Source organism: Delphinus delphis, chromosome 16 (genome assembly GCF_949987515.2).
Source record: "Delphinus delphis chromosome 16, mDelDel1.2, whole genome shotgun sequence".
Taxonomy (NCBI): domain Eukaryota; kingdom Metazoa; phylum Chordata; class Mammalia; order Artiodactyla; family Delphinidae; genus Delphinus; species Delphinus delphis.
Window position 1 is genome coordinate 15,832,387 of NC_082698.1, and position 18,272 is coordinate 15,850,658.

General features: G+C 50.6%; 1 protein-coding gene across 1 annotated transcript in view; it reads left to right on the forward strand.

Annotated features, from left to right (window-relative positions):
* The first annotated feature begins 2,052 nt into the window (after positions 1 to 2,052).
* The window catches only part of AFAP1L2 (actin filament associated protein 1 like 2), a 101,007-nt gene continuing 84,787 nt past the window's right edge, over positions 2,053 to 18,272 (forward strand). Inside the window, exon 1 of the mRNA XM_060034022.1 lies at positions 2,053 to 2,126. Within this exon, the coding sequence (XP_059890005.1) occupies positions 2,111 to 2,126 (16 nt within the window). The 5' untranslated portion in view covers positions 2,053 to 2,110. The remainder of the gene's footprint in view (positions 2,127 to 18,272) is intronic.

Here is an 18,272-nt window from a genome sequence, read left to right on the forward strand (position 1 = left end):
GGGCCCACCTGGAAGAGTGGCTGCGAGAACTGAAATAATGTATGGGGGTGAGTTTGAAGGCTCAGATCCAGGACTCTAAGCCCCCTGGAGATGCTGGGGGCCCTTCACATTCTGCCCGCAACACCCCAACCTGCTAACACGTCTCTGCGTCTGACTCAGGGATGCTCAGCTCCTTTCCTGCTTGTCGTCCCACCCCACACTCCTACCAGCAGTCCCTCGGCCACCTGACTCACACGCTCTGCAGTGCCTGGTAGCGCCTGGCACCTGACAGGGGCTCAGGTAATAAATATCTGAGGACTGACTGACTGGGGACACTCACCACCTGGTCATCGAAGTTGCTGGAAACCGCAGCGTCCGCCTTGGCCCTTCCATCTCCCTCACACCCTGTGCTCAGGCACAGAGCCTTGGTGTGGCCTCTTTGCCATTGTCCCCACTGTCCTTTCTGCCTGGAAGGCTGCAGTCCCTTTGCCTCTCCTGTCATCACCCTAGCTCTAACTCAACTTTTAAGACTCAGCTCAGCCATCCCCTCTTCTAGAAGGCTTAGGAGGCTTTTCCAGTACGGATCAGGGCCCTCCACCGGGCTTCCAGAATCCCTTGTGCTTGGGTCTAATCAGAGCCCCTACCTGGCTGGGCCATCATTGTTCACTTGTCTGCGTGCTCCCCAAGACAGTGACAGACAGCCTGGTACTTCCTATGAGCTCCAGGAAAGTTTTGTGAATAAACATCTGGAAGCAGACCACGTGCGCTTAATGCCTGCTGTGTTCTCTTTTAGCTGCGTGACTTTGGGCAAGTTGTTTAACCTCTGTAAGCCTCAGTTTCTTCAACTACATGACAGAAATAATTCACAGGGTTATTGGGAAAATTAAAGGCTGCGCACGTACACCCCTCAGCCTCATGCCTGGTTTGAGAGGATGGCTCCATGGATGTTAGCTGCTAACGGAGCTGAGAAAGACATTTCTAAGACCGCTGGGACAGAAGGTTTCCAAACATCAGAGCTAACTGCTGTTCCGAGGAAGAATTAGGATGTCTTTTAGAAAACAGCAACAACAAATCATCCTTAAGTGTTCCTTCAAGGAAGTTGGGGGAGACGTTGAAAAACCAGGCGTTCAGCAAAAAACTGTGATTGAGATTTTAAAGTGAAAATGGAAGTTTAAAGGAAAACATGGATCTTCTTTGGGGGCAGGTGGGGAGGACATGGGCATGTTGAGAGGGCGTGAGAGAGTGGAGGGATCGATGGCAAAAAAACCCCCCAAAAAACAACAAAAAAATGTAAAGGACAGAAGTGTGGACCTTGGTGGCAGCGGTGGTGCAGGGTGCAGTTAGAGCCATGATTGAGCTCCCTATGGAAGAGATGGTACCCCTCCAGGGCGGTTGGCGCTGCGCCAGCCCAGAAACCCGGCGCCCCCCGATTCATCTAGGCGGCTCTAGAAATCCTTGTCTTTCTCAGAAGAGCCTGGCACAAGGCGCCCAGGGAACCTGGGCTGCGGTAAAAGACAGCAAGTAGATGTGTGTGCCTTCGGCTGCCCAGAGAGACTGCGAGAGAGTGGGAGCGATTCCCGAAGAACTGGGGGCGGGCTCGGTTGATCCCAGCGCTCTCCCCACGTCTCCCCTCGAGAAACGCCAAAGGCGAAAGGGCGCGGGCCCGGGGATCGAGCGGGGGTCGCTCTAGGCACCTATCTGCCTTCCGACTGAGCCCTCAGTCTCCCGCTCTCGGCAGTGGGTTCGCAGCCCGGCGGCTGGAAGAACGGCTCTCGTAGGCCCGCCCCTCCCCGGGGCCTCCCCCAGGGTTTGGGCACGTCTCGGTCTCCCTCCCGCCATCCCGGGGCTGGGACGTGAAGCAGCTGCCACGCAGCCGCGGGAGTGGGGCCCGGGGCGCGCACGGACTTGAGCGCTGAAGGTCCGCCCAGGCCGGCCGCGGAGTTCCGCTGCGGGGCCGGCGCGCCGGGAGGGGACCGGGTCCGAGGGCCCCGGGCGCGCCAGGCGCGCTAGGAGGTCCCGCCGCGAGCGTGACCTCACGGGGAGGGGCCAGCGCGGCAGCCCTGGGCGCGGAGCCGAGCGCAGAGAGCGCAGCGCCGGAGCCGAGCCGCGAGGAGCGCACGCCGCGGCCCAGATGGAGCGGTTCAAAGGTGAGGACGCGGGTCCCGGGCCGGCGCGCCCCCAACACCTACTCGCCCCGCGCCACGCCGGAAAGCAAGGCCGGGCATAGCGAGAGGCGTCACCAGGTGCGCCTCGCGTCCCGCCGGGGCTCAGGTGAGCCAGGCCGGCTGCCCCCGCCCAGCCCGGATCTGGGCCGAAGACCCGGGCCACAGCGGCGCCGCGGGCTGGTAGAGCGGACTCCTAGGTGGCGGCTGCGGCCCGGGAGCTTTGATCCTCCCAGGCGCGGAGGGCCGGGGTCGGCGTGGCGAGGCTTCTCACCTGTTGGAGGACCCGGGGTGCGCTTGGAGACCCACCCTCTAAGCCCCGGTCGCCCCGGAAAGATGGAGCGAGGCCGAGGAGTTCCCGAGTGAGGTCGGAACAGTGCGGGGCTGCTTGGGTGGCAAAGGGGCAGGTAGTTGGGGTTTCTCGAGCGGGCGCCAGCCGGAGTGGAGGGCTTCTTGCAAACCCGGAGAAAGCCTGCGAGGGGATGCGCTTGGGCGTAAGTTGGGGGTGGGCGCGCAGCTTTCTTCCGGGCTTGGTCGGGCCATCCAAATCGTTCAGCTGCCCCGGTAAACTGTCTCTCTCCGAGCCCTTCTCCGCTGCTTTACCCCCAAGCAAGAGCGAGGTGCAGGGATTGGGGGCAGAGCGGGGTGCCCGGCAGGTGGAGCGCGTCTCAGCCCAAGGGCTTAGCTCGTAATCAGCTGGGCAAGTTTTGGGGTTGGCCTGGGCCGGGGATCTCGGCCAAACCCTGGTGTGCTGGCTGTGCCCGACTCGCTCCCGTGCTTAGAGCGCCGGGGCTGGAGTCTAGAAGCCTCGGATTGCACATCGTTTGGAAAAGGAGGTTAAAGAGCTGTCCCTTAAGCATGACGCTGCGGGGACCCCCCGAACCCCTCCGCCAACTCCTTTCCTTTGGGAAAGCTTCTTGCACTTTCTCGTCCTGGACTCGTCTCTGCCAAACCTGCAAAAGGAAATACTGTTTCTATATTTATTTCCCCCTGGGAGAGAGTAATAAAGGAGGCCGCTCAGATTCCCAAGGAATCTCACTCCAGTGGTTTCTCATTTCTGAACTGACAAACTTTTAGGGCTCAGCTTTGGTCCCCTAAACTAGTTGTATCTTTTGATTTTTCTTTTTTTTCCTTATTTGGGTCACCTGGTTACAGGTGAGGGTGAAAGAACTAAATCTTGGGCAGGGCTTCACATGTAAAGGAAGGGTCTTTGCCAGGAGCACAGAAGCCAGCTGGGGAGACCGAGTTAAATTAGTTGACAACCTTCCTTTTTCGTTTTCTGTGAACCCTCCCTGGAGCCTCTCTCACATTTCTAAGCGGGTGGTTTTTTGTCTCAGATTCTGCTGAGATCACATCAGTTTTGTGCCTGAATGCGTGCTTCGGTAGTCTCAGAACACTTGAGGAAGCCACAGGCCCTCTCCTTCTAAAATTGCAATTTGCTGCTCCCCACCCGGCTGGGGCCCCTCCGCCCTTTGGGAGGGACCCTCCCAGGGAATTCGAGACTTGAGTCGCCTCCCTGAGGGCCACTTCCAGCTCAGAGTCTGCCCTTCCTGAATTGTGTTAGCTGCTGGTTGAAGGTCCTGGTTGTAAGCTACTTTATCAAATCAGTATATTAATCCTTCTGAGTTAGGGCAAATGATAACATTTTGTGTCGTCTTTCCAAATGCCCAGTTATTATCAGAAGGTTTTTTGTATTAATAGCTTTTGACTTGGCCCTTAACCCGAGAAAGTCTTCTTACTTATCTTTTCGTCTTGGGGGTTTAACATCCTCCCACCCTCCAAGATCTCTAAGAGGTTTTCGCCAACTGAAGGAAATTTAGTTTCCCATTCAGAGTGTTTATGTTTCTGGTAACACATGTATCTGCCTCCTCATTTTGCAGTAAATCAAACACAGCGAGTGATAAGCGAATACATCTGAGAATTATCTGGATTGCAGAGGCTAATCCAGCCCATCGTTTAGTGTTTTGACTGTGGAGAAAAATCTCCAGGTTTCGCTGGTGAATGCTACTAATATGTTTACTGGACCTTTAAGCCAAGGAATTTGGGGATCCCCCACTTCACCAGGGATCTAGAATTCCCCATTCACTGGAGAAGCTGAGTTGCGCTTTGAACAGTCATTGACTTGAAAAGTTGATCTGTGCAAAACTAAGCATGTTGGACCCAATCTTCCATTAACCAGTGCAACTCTAACTAGTATCTGTAGTCTCTCGCTTGTCAGAGAGTGAGGGTTGTTTTTTTTTTGGTAAGATTGAATAATTATGGAATGACTAGGTATGGTGGTTTTAACAACAAAATGGAAGAGCAAGGTATACTTGAGCTCTCAGAACATAGGTAAAAATTGTAAAGAATTGTTTGTGACGCTTTTAAAATTTGTTATTTAAATGTCTCCTTCTACGTTTCTAAGTTCCCAGTTTTGAGCTCTCTCTCCTCACACATAGGTTGAATGCCTCATCACCATCTCCAGATTCTCAAAATGTTTCCTCTCATTTGTAAATCTCACAAATCGGTCCACGTAGGAGAAACTGTTTTCCACGTTCCCCAGCCTACATGTCACATATGTGCGTCTCCAAAACCAGCCTATCATTTTTAGGCTCTGGGCTGACTTTCCATTGTTCTGTAAGAGGTAAAGAGACGTCTGGAGGTAAAGACTGGAGTATCACCCTGTGTGTAATGCAGAAACATTTCCAGGCTTTCTCCTCATCCCTTCTAAGCCATTCTGGAGACAGCCATGATTCTCTTAAGCAAAAACAAGGTGGTGGTGGAGGCAGTAGGTGAGGGTGTCTTCCCCAGAGAGGTGGAGCTTTTATAAGAGTTGTCCTAGAAAGTGATGGTAGAATTGCTGTGTCTTGTGCGTGAATCTCTTCGGTGTTGTCTTAGCTGTGCTAAGCCCTGCGGGCTGCGTTGAGACCGTTCCCATCCTTGGGTGTTTACATATTTATGAATCCCGTAAGGGCATCCTCGTATCACTGTGCATAAGCCCACTGGCTGAATTCACACCATGGAGTCAAGGATTCTGGTTCCTACTGCTCTTCCAGCTGGTGAGTGTGTCCAGGGCCAAATGTGACTGACCTACTGTCTGTGGTATTGCACTTGGAAGTCCATGCCAAAGCTTCCTGAAATTGTGTCACACTTGGATACAAACATGCAAGGTTGAGATAGTCACTTTAATTTGGATCACAGTAATTGGTTGAAAGTGTATCATTCTTTTCCTGTATTCTTTGGTTTCTGAATCATATCACCTGATTTTCGGGAGAGGGCACTTGGTTCTAGGGTACTGGAAGGTAGAGATGAGCTGTGAAGAGTCAAGCCAGTAAAAATACTTGAAAGCTTATGTGGGAATCATGAGATCTGTGGTCAGGGAAGGTCCAAAAAAGGAAAACTAATTAAAAGAGATAAACAGATTGATAATATTCATTTCACCTTCAGAAGAATCATCTGAATATGTTGTTTTTCCACGTCTAGGAGCTCAGGTTTTCCCAGTTGAAGTTCTACTTAAAGCAGAGGGTCTTAACTTTAGACACATGTGGGAAGCATCCAGGGAGCTTTAAAAAATATGGATGCATAGACCCCACCCAAGACATTCTGATTTAATTGGTCTAAGGGTTCGGCTTAAGCGTGTTTTTTAGGTGATTCTAGTGTGTAGCCAACAATGAGAACCATTGAAAAAAGGTAATTATATAACACTTTCCTCACCTGGAAAACTAAGAGCGAGTGTGGAGTGAGACGGATACCCCCCTCCATACGCACGTGATGTGGTTTAACCAAATCTTGTGATACCTACAGAAATCTAATGTAATTCACCTGAAGCTCCTATGGGCTTTAAAAGGCTGTGGGGAAGCTACTGAAAAACAGTCTCCAAAGTGATGCTTCAGAATCCTAAGCTCAGCGTTTGCTCATGGTTGTACTTGACCCCAAGCCCTCCTGACTTTGAAGCTCTTTGTGTGGGAGCCCTTGATGCCTTGGCAATGAAATGGTCTGAAACAAACACTGAGAGGTCACCTTCCTTGCTGAAAGGCCGGGAGGGGTGGGGGAATTCTGCTCCTGGCCCTTCCCCTCTTCTGAAGGGGCGGGAGCTCTGGGAACTGGGCTGGTTCCAAGGACCATTAAAGGGCCGGGAGGGGCCAAGGAGCTTCAAAGCTAAGGAAGCTGTGCCAGTTTTCTTCCAAATCTCTTTAATGATGGGAAGTGTTTCTCTAAAGACTTCTGTCATCCAGAGAAGGGAGACTTTCCCCAGGCCAAGGGAGGGTGGCACGTCTGCCCAGAGCCCAGGCTGAAATGGAAGGGAGAACAGTCAGGGTGCGAGGAAGAGGCAGCAGCTTGGGAACCGGGAGTCCCAAGGGATCTGCTTGGTCAGGCGAGATGCTGAGCTGTCCAGGCCTCAGTTTCCCCTTCTAGAAAACACCCCCCAGTGTTTGGCCATCAGGTTTTCCGAGCAGTCTTCAGTGCTACTTGCTCTGTGGTTACTGAGGAATCTCTGGAGGGAGGATGTGTCTTGAGGAGGGGAGGAAAATGAGGGAGGGAATGTGGGCAGCCCAACAAACTCCAGTTTAGGATTGTGATTCTTATAAATAAAACCAATTTCCTGTTGAGAGTGGAGAAAGGCAGCTTTGGTGGGAAAGAGAATGCCATCGGACATGTGAGGAATTTGTTTCTCAAGGACCTTTGTGTGAACGTGTCTCCAAAGCCTGGAGCCACTCTCTGAAATGCAGGATTATTCGCTTCCATTTGAGAGACAGATCCACTGAGGCCGAAAGAGATTAAGCAACAACTCAGCAAGTCACAACCAAGATAAGAGATCCCTGAGAAGTGAGTTTCTAAAGGGTAGATTCCTGTTCTAATAACAACAAGGGCTTATTTAGAAAGAAGTTCTAGGAGCAGTTTTCAGGCTCATTCCTTATCAGTGTCCTTTTAGCCAGGAAGGGATTAGCCACTCAGTGAAACTCTCCTCCATCTTCAGGACCTGGCCCCCATGCCTCCTCTTCCATGAAGCCTCCCCCGAGTTGCTCTGTGTTCCCTCACTATTTTAGGTGTAGCACATCGTTAAGTGCTCAAAAACTGTTGAATTAAAGTCACATTGTCTTATCATTATATGCCTCTGTGTCTGTCTCCCCTGAAGCCCCTTCAAGACAGGGGTATCTCTCTCCTCCAAGGATCCCTCCCCCTCAGCCCCTAGTGCACTGCCAGGCACATAGTAAGTGCCTGAGACAAGATGGGGGAATGAAGGAAGGAATGAATTGCAGGCAACAGGAGTGCCTCCTCTCTCAGGTTCCGGCCCTCAGGGGCAGCCCTGGGTCACAAAGGGAAATGAGGCATGATCTCAAAGCCAGATTCCGGAAGTGGAGATGCAAGCCAGCAGTGGCCACCCTTGGCTTTCCCGACTTGAGCCTTGTTTCTGTCTGTTCCAGCACAGGGGTGTTGCTGTCTGGTGGTACAGAGAAGGATGCTGCAGGTTTCTGCTTGTGAGTATGAGCCTGCCTGTGCCCTCCGCAGAAGCTCACCTGGCCTCCAGGGCTCCCGAGGGCACAGACTTGGCTCTGCCCATGCTCTGGACCGATGGCTGAGGGATCTCGTGGAGCTGGGCGCCAGCCTGGGCACTCCGGGGCTCAGGGTTCTAATCTGACCTTTGCCACTAACTCGCTGTGCGACCTTGGGCAAGTCAATTAATCTCTCTGGGCCTTGTCTCCTCACCTGTACGAGTGAGGATAATGATTACTAACTGCTGCTTGATGGAATAATTGTTAAGAGCTTCTGTGCTGTACTTGTAAGGGGCAATGTTGTATTAATTCAGGGGAGCAAATACCCTGAAACCTCGGTGATGTCGTCCTGGCCCCACCAGTGCCTGCCTTCTTGGGGGTTGGGTGGTTCCTCACCGTTAATTTGGGCACCCGCTGTTCCCATCACATGCTTTGTGAAGCTGTTGGGAGCTCTGAGCTAGGGACGTTCAGCCTGTTCCCAGGCAGCCTAGCTTCTCAGAGCATCTACGTAATCCCCTTGAGGTCAGCTGGAAAGGAGCTGGGCAAGGAACTTCTTTGCTGTCTCAGTAAGTTTATATAGGAGAGACCCTTAAATTCTAACTAGAACTTCAAGCTCTTTACTAATTTTCTGTCACTTGGCTCTCACCTTCTCCCTAGTTGGTCTTAAAACAAACTAACGAAAAACTCCATTGAGAGGGAGTAGGGAGAACGTGTAGAAAATGTCGGAGCCTGCGTTACCCTGGACATCGTGCTGCACTGGTGCAAAACCAGATGAGCCCAGCGTATTGTATTTTCACGTCCCGTCTCTCCGTGGGCCTTAAATTTCAGGGAGGAGCAGGGAGGGGCACCGACAGCAACAGAAGCCCTGCTCTGTTGTTTCCTAAACAGACCCCTGAGTTCTCCTCTCACTTCCTTGAACCCCTCCCAGGGATATCAAAGACAGCAGCAGGCCTGTTGAGTGTGGTGAGCTGTGCCCCAGCAAATTGGCCTTCTGCTCATTAAATGGAGGAAGGATGGTTAGCTGTTAGCTCTGAGAGAGCAGCCTGCTTCTCCCAGAAGGAATCTGAGCGGGGCCATGTGCATTCCTGCCGGTGGAGGTGTCTTTCCCAAGGAGGGTGACTAACTGTCCCAGTTCGCCTGGGACTTTCCTGGTTTTGCCACTGAAAGTGCCCAGTCTCAGGAAATCCCTTAGTCCCGGGCAGACCCGAGATGGTGGGTCGCCTTGTTCCCAGGCCTCTCAGCTTTATTAAAAGCTAAATCAAACATGTGGTTGCTCCGTAGCAAAGACGAACTAGAGCCAGTTATTTTGTCTCTTTGACAAGAAAGCAGAAGCCCAAAGCTTAAAAACTAGCCGTTTGCAACTAACCACGAAGGATATCCACCAGTATCCTAGAGGAGAGAAGCCAGTCTTGAAAAGTCTGCAGTCACACTGCATGATTCCACTTATGTGACTTTCTGGAAAAGGCAAAACTGTCGGAAAGGGAAACAGGTCAGTAGCTACCAGGGCTGGGACAAGGGATTCACCACACAGGAGCAGGAGGGAAATTTCTAGAATGATACAAATCTTCATTTTTTTTGCATCTTTATAGTGGTGGTGGTTACACAGTTCTAGAGCTGTACAGTCAACAGGGAAGCGTTTTTGGTTTTTTCTTTCTTTGTGTAAATTATACCTCCAGAAAGCTGACTTTAAAACAAACACTAGCCATTTGTGACACTGTGCTATAAGATGAAGCATCGATCAAGCATGTGGTTGGCCATCACAGGTTGTAAATAGCATCTGAGGTCTTGGTGTGGTCATGCCTGCAGCCACCTGGAGGTGCAGCAGAAGACAGTGAAGAATTTTGGTGCAAAACAAAATGACTATGGGACGGTATGCTAAACGCAAGAGACGTATCTGTGAGGCACAGACAGGGTGATGGTGGAAGCTCTCCCTCTATTTAGAGAAAAGGAAAAGCAGGTCTCCTAAAACCCAGGCAGCAGATGTGCCCAGGAGGGTCATGGAATATTGAAGCATTAGCTCTGGGTTCCCACCCTGGGAACTCTTCTGCTACACACACATGGATCTAATGTATTGACTTTGGCAGGCTTTATGCTGCAAGGTTTGTTTTTTTTTTGTTTTGTTTTGTTTTTTTCACCAGTGAAGTTATTGAATTGGAATTGAGTCTGCACCGTAATTATTTCCTGGCTGACCTCTTGATTTTGGCAATCCTGCATGTCTGTGCTAGCTAGGGTTGATTTTGAGGGGGGGGGAGAATGCATGATTTAGCAAAATAATGCACCTATTCCCATGTGAGGTAAGGGATCAGCCCTTTTGTTTCCAGGCAGAGAAAAGCCTTGTGATGTGCGAGCAGCAGCCCTTGCTCACCAGTCCAAGAGACGGGATGCAGAATCCCCCGTGAATGAGGACGTATCGTTCTGGTGGTCCTAATGGAATCTGAAGAGCTTAGTGGTTCCCATTTCCCAGAAACTCAAACCCTAAGTCAAACTGGCTTGTTCTGCAGGTGAACTGTGTTTGGCTCTATGACCCGGGTAGCCGACTGTGTGTCTTCTCGTCTTCATTAAGTACAGTGGGTTGGAAAGCTGCAGAACTTTCATCCCTGAGGACCCTATGGGCCCAGATAACTTTCAGTCATGAACTACACAGGAGAATTTCACACATGCAACGCTTCTTAATCATAAATGTGTCCAGGACACTAGCTACCCACAGAGGCAGGTCCGTTCTACCTGTTCTTGGGGTATTCAGGAAGAATTGCTGAATAATAGCAGAATAATAATAGAATAATTGCAGTCCTTAGTCCCAATTTTCTCAACTGTGTTGGGGGACAGTGGTGGAGGGTGGGGTAGAGGCAGGGAATATTTTTTGTGCATATTTGCAGTGAATCTTCCCTGATGCAGGGTCAGGCCTGGCTTGTGGAGGGTCCACCTTGGAAGGGCCAGGTTTGGGGCAACCCAAGGACCCACTTCTAGGTTGAGTACAAACAATACTAGTTTGAATTCTAGTTTGAGGGCTGCAGAGGAGAAGCTGGGAGTGCATGGGTGGGGAAATTCCAGATACTTCCTTCCCCAGACTGCAAACGATTACCACCATCTCCCCAGGCTACCCTGGCCTACTGGCATTTTGGGGGGGTTCTGAGGGCTGTCAGCCTTCCTCTTAGACCAACAAGTGGGAATCCTGCCATTTCCTTCCATCCTCCACCCCCCTTTTTCTTCTTTCCCAGTTTTTACACAAGAGGATTTATTCATGTTAACTATATTCAAGTCCCCAGAAGGGGGGAGAAGAAAGATTGTGTTGAATGAGCTTATTGTTTGGAGATTTCACTGACTTATTTAATACCCACAATCCTAGAACATATTGAGCTGATTTACTAAAATTCAAATACGGGCCTTTGGGAAGGAACTCCGAGGGTGCTGGGTGTCCCTGATATCAGGGCTGGGACTTACTGGGTGGCAGGTCTGCTGGGGGCATCTTATCTTCATCTTCATGCTCTTGGGTCTCCTTGGGGGAAAAATACTCTCATTTACAATATCAGACTTCTTATGAGCCTGAGACGGTCACCAACCTACTGCCCTTTGCATCATCAGGCCTTTTGTGGCATCCCCTTCTAGCACTTTCTTTGAAGAAGTGAAGATGGACACCACCACTAGGTACTTCCATGAACAGAGGCCCCTTGTGGCTTCTGCTTGGCACAAGTGGAAGGAAGTAAAGGGTGGTGATGTGGCAGAGCTTGGACAGAGGACAGACAACCTCACACCTGTTGCTCGAGTGCCTGATGCAGTGCGGCTGGTCCGTGACAGTCATGGCAGAGTTGGATGCATGTCTTCTAGCCTGATGTGGAGATGGGGTCTCTGTGGATGGTATTTCTGGAGTTGTGGCTGAGGATCATGGTGTGTTTGACGGTCTGGTGCCATCGTCTAGTGTGTGGTGACAGTTCCAGGTGTCTGAAGCCCTTGAGGCTCTCCTGAGAGAGCCACTGCCGGCTACCTGAGCTGGGGTGAGACTCAGTAATGTCCCAGGTGCCCTGAAACTTAGACTGTGGCAAAGCAGGTCAGGTTGATGACAAAACCAGCTCCGGCAAGTGTGAGTGTGTGTTAGGTGCTGCAAGACCCCTCCTGGGCGCACACAGGCTCACACCTGCTTCTGTACATTCAACGTCCTCTCTCTCTATTTTTCTCCCTCCCCCACCCTTGCTCTCTTCTTTCATTCCTTTATTCTCTTCTTCTTGACTTTCTCCCTTTTTTTTTTTTCTTTCTGTCAGTTCTGTTCAGGTCTCCTGTATTTTTAGAAAAAGGATCTTCCCCAGGAACCTAAGGTCAGAAAGACCCAGAAAGAGAGAGCCTCCCCTTGCCTCCAGGTCTCTGCTCTTATTTCTAGCAGCCAAGGCTAGAACTCCAGGCTTCCCCAGGAGGAGCTGATGACCTCAGAGGCAGGGTGGGAAATGGGGCATGCTCCCAGCCCAACGAGGAGCATCTCATTCCTTCCTGGAAGAGGAGGCCTGGGTGAAGTCTGTTCGGTGCAGCCCCTGCTGCTTCATCAGGCCGTAGAAAGTGTCACTCCATACTGCCTGCTGCAAAGACGGTCACCTTCCCCAACCCTCATGGTCCATGCTAACCATGAAAGCTTGCCAGCCGTCCCACCTGACCCAGGGCGGGTTAGTGTGACTAGTCACAGAGGCTGGGATGCCCAGGAGAGTTCTTGCCCTCTCTGCTGGTCCTTAAACAGCCCTGTGACCTGCTCACCTCCAAGGGGTGGAAGAAGTAGTCCCAGCCCTGGGTGGGGCTCCTTCCACTGCCATCCCAAGCTCCCTGGAAATCAGCATCAGAGGACGGCCTGGCATCTGCACAGGGGGAGCATGAGAACATCGCCACAGTTTGGATAAACATTCCAAACATGAAGGCTCAACATTGACTAAAATAATTTTTTCCCATTGACCTCCTGGCTTCCCCGTGGGCAAGTGTCCATCTCCCGCCCATCTGATGCTGGTTTGGTGCGTGTAATTGTAAACAGTTCAGGCTGGGGGCAAATCTCCGAGAGTTATGGGGTCCAGGTGTCGCTCCTGGCTCGCCACGCACTGGTTCCCTTGAGAGTGGGAAAGGTCATTTTGTTCTCCAAGGGAGAATTTAGTCTGTTGCTTTTGAGATCAAATCCTTTGGAAGCATGACTGTCTCCCGTGCCCCTACCCCCCAGGTCTCCACTCACGACTGAAAGAGACTGGGGGAGGGGGCTCTAATTCATGAGTGAGTGGGGTTTTTGCTTCTCTGACCCCGAGGTAAGGGCCCCGAGTGCTCTCAAGTCTTCAGGGAGGCATCGACATGATGCTGTTGACTGAGGAGCAGACAGAGAAGCCTGCATTCTCTATGTGAGAATGTGGAGCCCACTCACCAGGGCAAGTGTCAGGTCAGTTTCAGCATCGTTTCTCAAGTACAGCTGGACGCCTGACGCGGGCATGGCAGCCGGCAGGTGGGAGCCTCTTGTCCTAAGCAGGAGGCCTCTGAAGTGTGTAGGCAGCTTTGGGCCTTTGTTACCTCCCTGGCCCTAGCAATAGACTTGGAAGTCATCTCAGAGCGAAAGTGCTTGCAGGGATTGTGTTTGAAAATGCCTTTGGACAGTTGGGGGACATGGGGGGCACCGATGTCGGGGGTCTGGCTTCCCTCCTCTTTGCATCCTTGCAGCCCTTAACATACCTAGCGGGTGGGGCCCCAGTGAAGGGAAAGGAAGCTGATAAACTCATTCACTTCACAGACATTAGGCGTGATTGGGACTGTGTGTGTGTGTGTGTGTGTGTGTGTGTGTGTGTGTGTGTGTGTGTGTGTCTTGGAGAAGCGCTGTCAGCCACAATCAGCCCCATTTTCTTGAAATTTCCTAAAGCTATTTACCTAATGCCCTTAAAGGATAAGATTGGTGTCCTACAACAAGATTTATTTTTCTGCCCTGGGGAGATTGAGGCAGCTTGGGAGAGAGAAAGTGAGAATTCAGAGGACGTGTTCTGCTGGGATGGACTGACGCCCAGATCCCACACTTATCCATCAAGGCTCACTCAGCCTTGACACCTTGACCTCGACCCCCACCCCCCCAGCCCAAGCCTTCGACCCCTCACTGCATCCTGCACAGCCCTGCTCTGTACCTCCATCCTCGGCTGCCATGTGTCTGTGCATATGCATTTCTTCTCTGGCTGGAAAAAATAAGGCCAGTCACATAGATTGGAGCAAAATATTCTCTACAAATGGCTGTTTTTTTCTTTTCTTTCTCTTCTTTCTTAAAACATTACCATTACTGAGTGTGAAAATGGTTTAGATTCAGGAGGAAACAGCTGGCTGGCAGAGATCCTGGTGGGGTCTTGGGTAAGAGTCCGCTGTCACTAATGACTTTATTAGGTACATTTCCGGCACAAGCACACTTGGCAGTTGGGGAATTCTGTCGCTGAGAACTTTCACCGAAGGCAAGAGCAGTAGGCGGAGCAGCTTCCAGCTGAGGCCAGGAAGGAAAGTCTTCGTTCAGGACAGTCCAGACCTGTCCAATGGGTGTCTCTTACCACCTTGGTAGTTTAACTCGGATGCTCATGAACCTTTTCTTTCTAGAATATTCTGTGGGTTTCTCTTAAACTTCAATACTTTGCTACGTACCTAAGGTGAGCCCAGATTTCTTAGGGTCCCTGAACCAGGCCCTCTACCTTGAGTGCAGGCAGTGGCTAAAGCAACTCTCCAGTGACTGTGCGGAGAGCAGGGAGATGTGCTCTCCCGTGTCTGGCACTGGAAAAAATCTGAGCTCCTTCTGCAGTGGCCCATGCCTATTTGTCCAGCCCCTATGGCTATTTATCACTTTGTTCTGTGCCCCAGCCGTAGTGGATTCCTTGTGATTCCCCAAATTGGACTTTTGCAAATGCTGTTCCTTTGGCCTGGAATGTTCTCCACTCAGGGCTGCCTGCCAGGCTTATCTGTCAATGCTCACTCACCCTTAACCTTGACCCCCCTGAAGACTTTAACCCCTCACTGCACCTTTCATGACCCTCCATGGCCACGGTCATGTTACAGTTGATGGAAAGTCTATGTTCCCAGGAAGGTGAGAGTTCAAGGGTCAAAAGCCATTATTCCTCTTTGTGCTGTTTTCTGAGTTTGATTGCGTCAAAGTTAAGGGCTTCTGTTCATTAATGAGATTTCGGACAAAGGTAATAGGCAGCTGGCCGAAAGGAGAGAGAGATTTACACTGTCTAAAAGCTTCAGGGGATTAACATTTAGAATATTCAAGGACCTCTGGCAAATCAGCCAGAAAAAGGCAGAAATCTCAATAGAAAAGAAGGTGAGTAAAGGGTGTGAATGGGAGTTTACAGGTGAAGGAGCCTCCAGAATGGCGAGCACCTGAAGAAACGCTTGCTTGGGCTCTTTTAGTTTTCAGAGCCAAACCAGCCAGAGCGACCGCCCAGCAGGCTGGAGGAAGTGAGGGGCTGCAGGAGGCCAGGTGTTCTCAGAACACTCAGAACTTTCTGCATGGGTCCACTCCGGACAGGTTTGAAGATGATCTTTGCAGCGTTATTTTCGGTGGTGGAGAGCGGGAGGTGGTCTTGGTGTCTAGGTGAACTATGACAGCAGGTGCACATTCTAGAAAATTTTGCAGCAGTGGAAGCAATGGATTAAATGTCTGTCCAGAAACATAGATGGCTCTTTAAGACGTAGTGCTGACTGAAAGGTAGGAAGCAGAAGGGCCCTTGAGACAATTGTATTTCAGGCCGTTAAAAATTCATAAGGCAGTACACATTGAGCAGGAACCCATAACAGAAAAAAAGTACGTAAAGGAGAGAACGTCATCTCTGTTGGTAGTGGGGGATGGGATATGGGCATGAAAGGGAATTTTTTTTTTTAAATTAATTTAATTTTTGACTTCATTGGGTCTTTGTTGCTGTGCGTGGGTTTTCTCTAGTTGCTGAGAGCGGGGGCTACTCTTTGTTGCGGAGCACAGGCTCTGGGCGTGCGGGTTTCAGTAGTTGCGGCACGTGGGCTCAGTAGTTGTGGCTCGCGTGCTCTAGAGCACAGGCTCAGTAGTTGTGGCGCACGGGCTTAGTTGCTCCGCGGCATGTGGGATCTTCCCGGACCAGGGCTCGAACCCGTGTCCCCTGCATTGGCAGGCAGATTCTTAACCACTGCGCCACCAGGGAATCCCAGGAAAGTGGATTTGTAAGAGTTTGTTTATAGTCTGCTGCTGATGCCAGAAGCCTACAAATCTGACTTGAAATAGAACTGGTCATAGTGATGGCAACACCAGCAGTACATGCAGTGCGCGATGGAGAGGTGGGAGTCGGGTGGGCACTCATCTCCCTGCAGCCCCCGCGAGGGGGAAGAGTTAATGGGGAGGCCATTTTCTTTCTGTTAAGTGCTGGGCTGTCCAAGACCCTTTGCCAGTGAGGTTGTGATAATAGACCACCCTTACAATTCACACCAAAGTTAATGTGTTTTTCAGAGCTGTAGTGATGATTAGCAGCCTGCCGTGGTCAGGAGGGGAGGGGATGCTTGTAACCCACCCTTGGATGAGCCTGGGATGATAGAGCTGGCTTTTAAGAGTTGTGTTATTTTTCAGTCACCTCCAGCTACTCTGAGCACCAGGTGTCATCTTTGGGTTCAGATTGCTAATAAGTACGTACAGGTCACGGCCAAGGGCTGTGTCCAAAGGTTTATCAGATTGAGTCGAAGGCATTGGAATTGGATTTTTCCGGTACCTGATTGATTGGACACGAAGTTGCTAGACTCTGTACAGCAGTTCATTTTTGCTTCTCTCCACCCAGGAGATGGGAATATTCACTCAAAATCGGTGCATCCAAACGAGAGCAACTGCTTCTCCACAAACAGACCTGGGGTCTATTTAACCTGAACCGAGTTGGCCCCTGAAATTTTTTGTTCCACCTCTATTCCTACTTGCAATATACTTGTTTTCCTTTGTCTTTTTTTTTTTTTGGCGATACGCGGGCCTCTCACTGTTGTGGCCTCTCCCGTTGCGGAGCACAGTCTCCGGACTCGCAGGCTCAGCGGCCATGGCTCAGGGGCCCAGCCGCTCCGCGGCATGTGGGATCTTCCCAGACTGGGGCACAAACCCGCATCCCCTGCATCAGCAGGCGGACTCTCAACCACTGCGCCACTAGGGAAGCCCGTCCTTTGTCTTTTTTAAGTCTTTTTGAGATTCAAAGGTGTGTGTGGTAGAGCCATTTGGGCCGGGAAGACCACTGCCTGCTTCTGCTCTGCCCAATGTGTGCTCTGCGAGGCTGCCTGGGGTCTCGTGAGCGTGGGCAGAAGAGCTGACTCTTTCAGGTGTGGCTCAGCTGGGGGTGCGGAGCAGCAAATCCAGCTATGTGTAAAAGCCAGGAAATAAAGCTTAAGGTTTTCAGAAAATGGAAAAACCCCTGATTTTGGCTCTGCTGCTTTGATTGTTCTCCCACCGTTCTTTCTCATGCACTGATGTCTTTTTCTTCTAGCTGTCCTTCATCTGACCTGTCCATTTACTGCCCAAGTTCAGTTTCTGCCCTGCATTCCCCATTCCTAGCTCCACTGGAATGTGTATGCCTCAGTGTTGGAACAATGTAGATCTTCATTTCTGTTCTCCTAAGTGCAAGTGTCAGCCCCAGGGTCCTTTCCAGTTAGAAGGGTTTGTGGTTTTTTACTGAACTTGCTGATGTGTGTAAATAGCCCTTTGTAATGGCGAATTTCCAGGTGTTCACACCATAGGCGTTTTTTGAGCTTCATCGTGTGCCAGGTGTCGTCTGGGTGCTGAGATAAAGCTGGGCACGGTATTAATGGGTCTAATAAAGGATACTTTCAGATAGTAGTAAGTAACATGAAAAACAGTATATTTTTACCTCTTTATTGGAGTATAATTTCTTTACAATGGTTTGTTAGTTTCTGCTTTATAACAAAGTGAATCAGTTATACATATGTTCCCATATCTCTTCCCTCTTGCGTCTCCCTCCCTCCCACCCTCCCTATCCCACCCCTCCAGGCGGTCACAAAGCACCGAGCTGATCTCCCTGTGCTATGCGGCTGCTTCCCACTAGCTATCTACCTTACGTTTGGTAGTGTATATATGTCCATGCCTCTCTCTCGCTTTGTCACAGCTTACCCTTCCCCCTTCCCATATCCTCAAGTCCATTCTCTAGTAGGTCTGTGTCTTTATTCCTGTCTTACCCCTAGGTTCTTCATGACATTTTTTTTCCCTTAAATTCCATATATATGTGTTAGCTTACGGTATTTGTCTTTCTCTTTCTGACTTACTTCACTCTGTAAGACAGACTCTAGGTCCATCCACCTCATTACAAATAGCTCAATTTCGTTTCTTTTTATGGCTGAGTAATATTCCCTTATATATATGTGCCACATCTTCTTTATCCATTCATCCGATGATGGACACTTAGGTTAAACAGTATGTTTTGAGAGTAATTGGCAGGGGGAAGGAACAGTCGCACTATCAGCCAGGGTGGTCACAGAGAGTCTCTCTGAGATGACGTTTGGGTTGAGATCTAAGTGAAGAGGAGGGGCCTGCTGCATGGAGAACCAGGGTTGGGAGTTCCAGGCAGAGAAAGCAGTAGGTGCAAAGGTCCTGAGGTCATCAAGAGCTTGAATGGTATGGATTTAGGGGCTGGGAGCTGGGAGCAGAGTCAGCAATGGGGACGGTGGTGAGAGA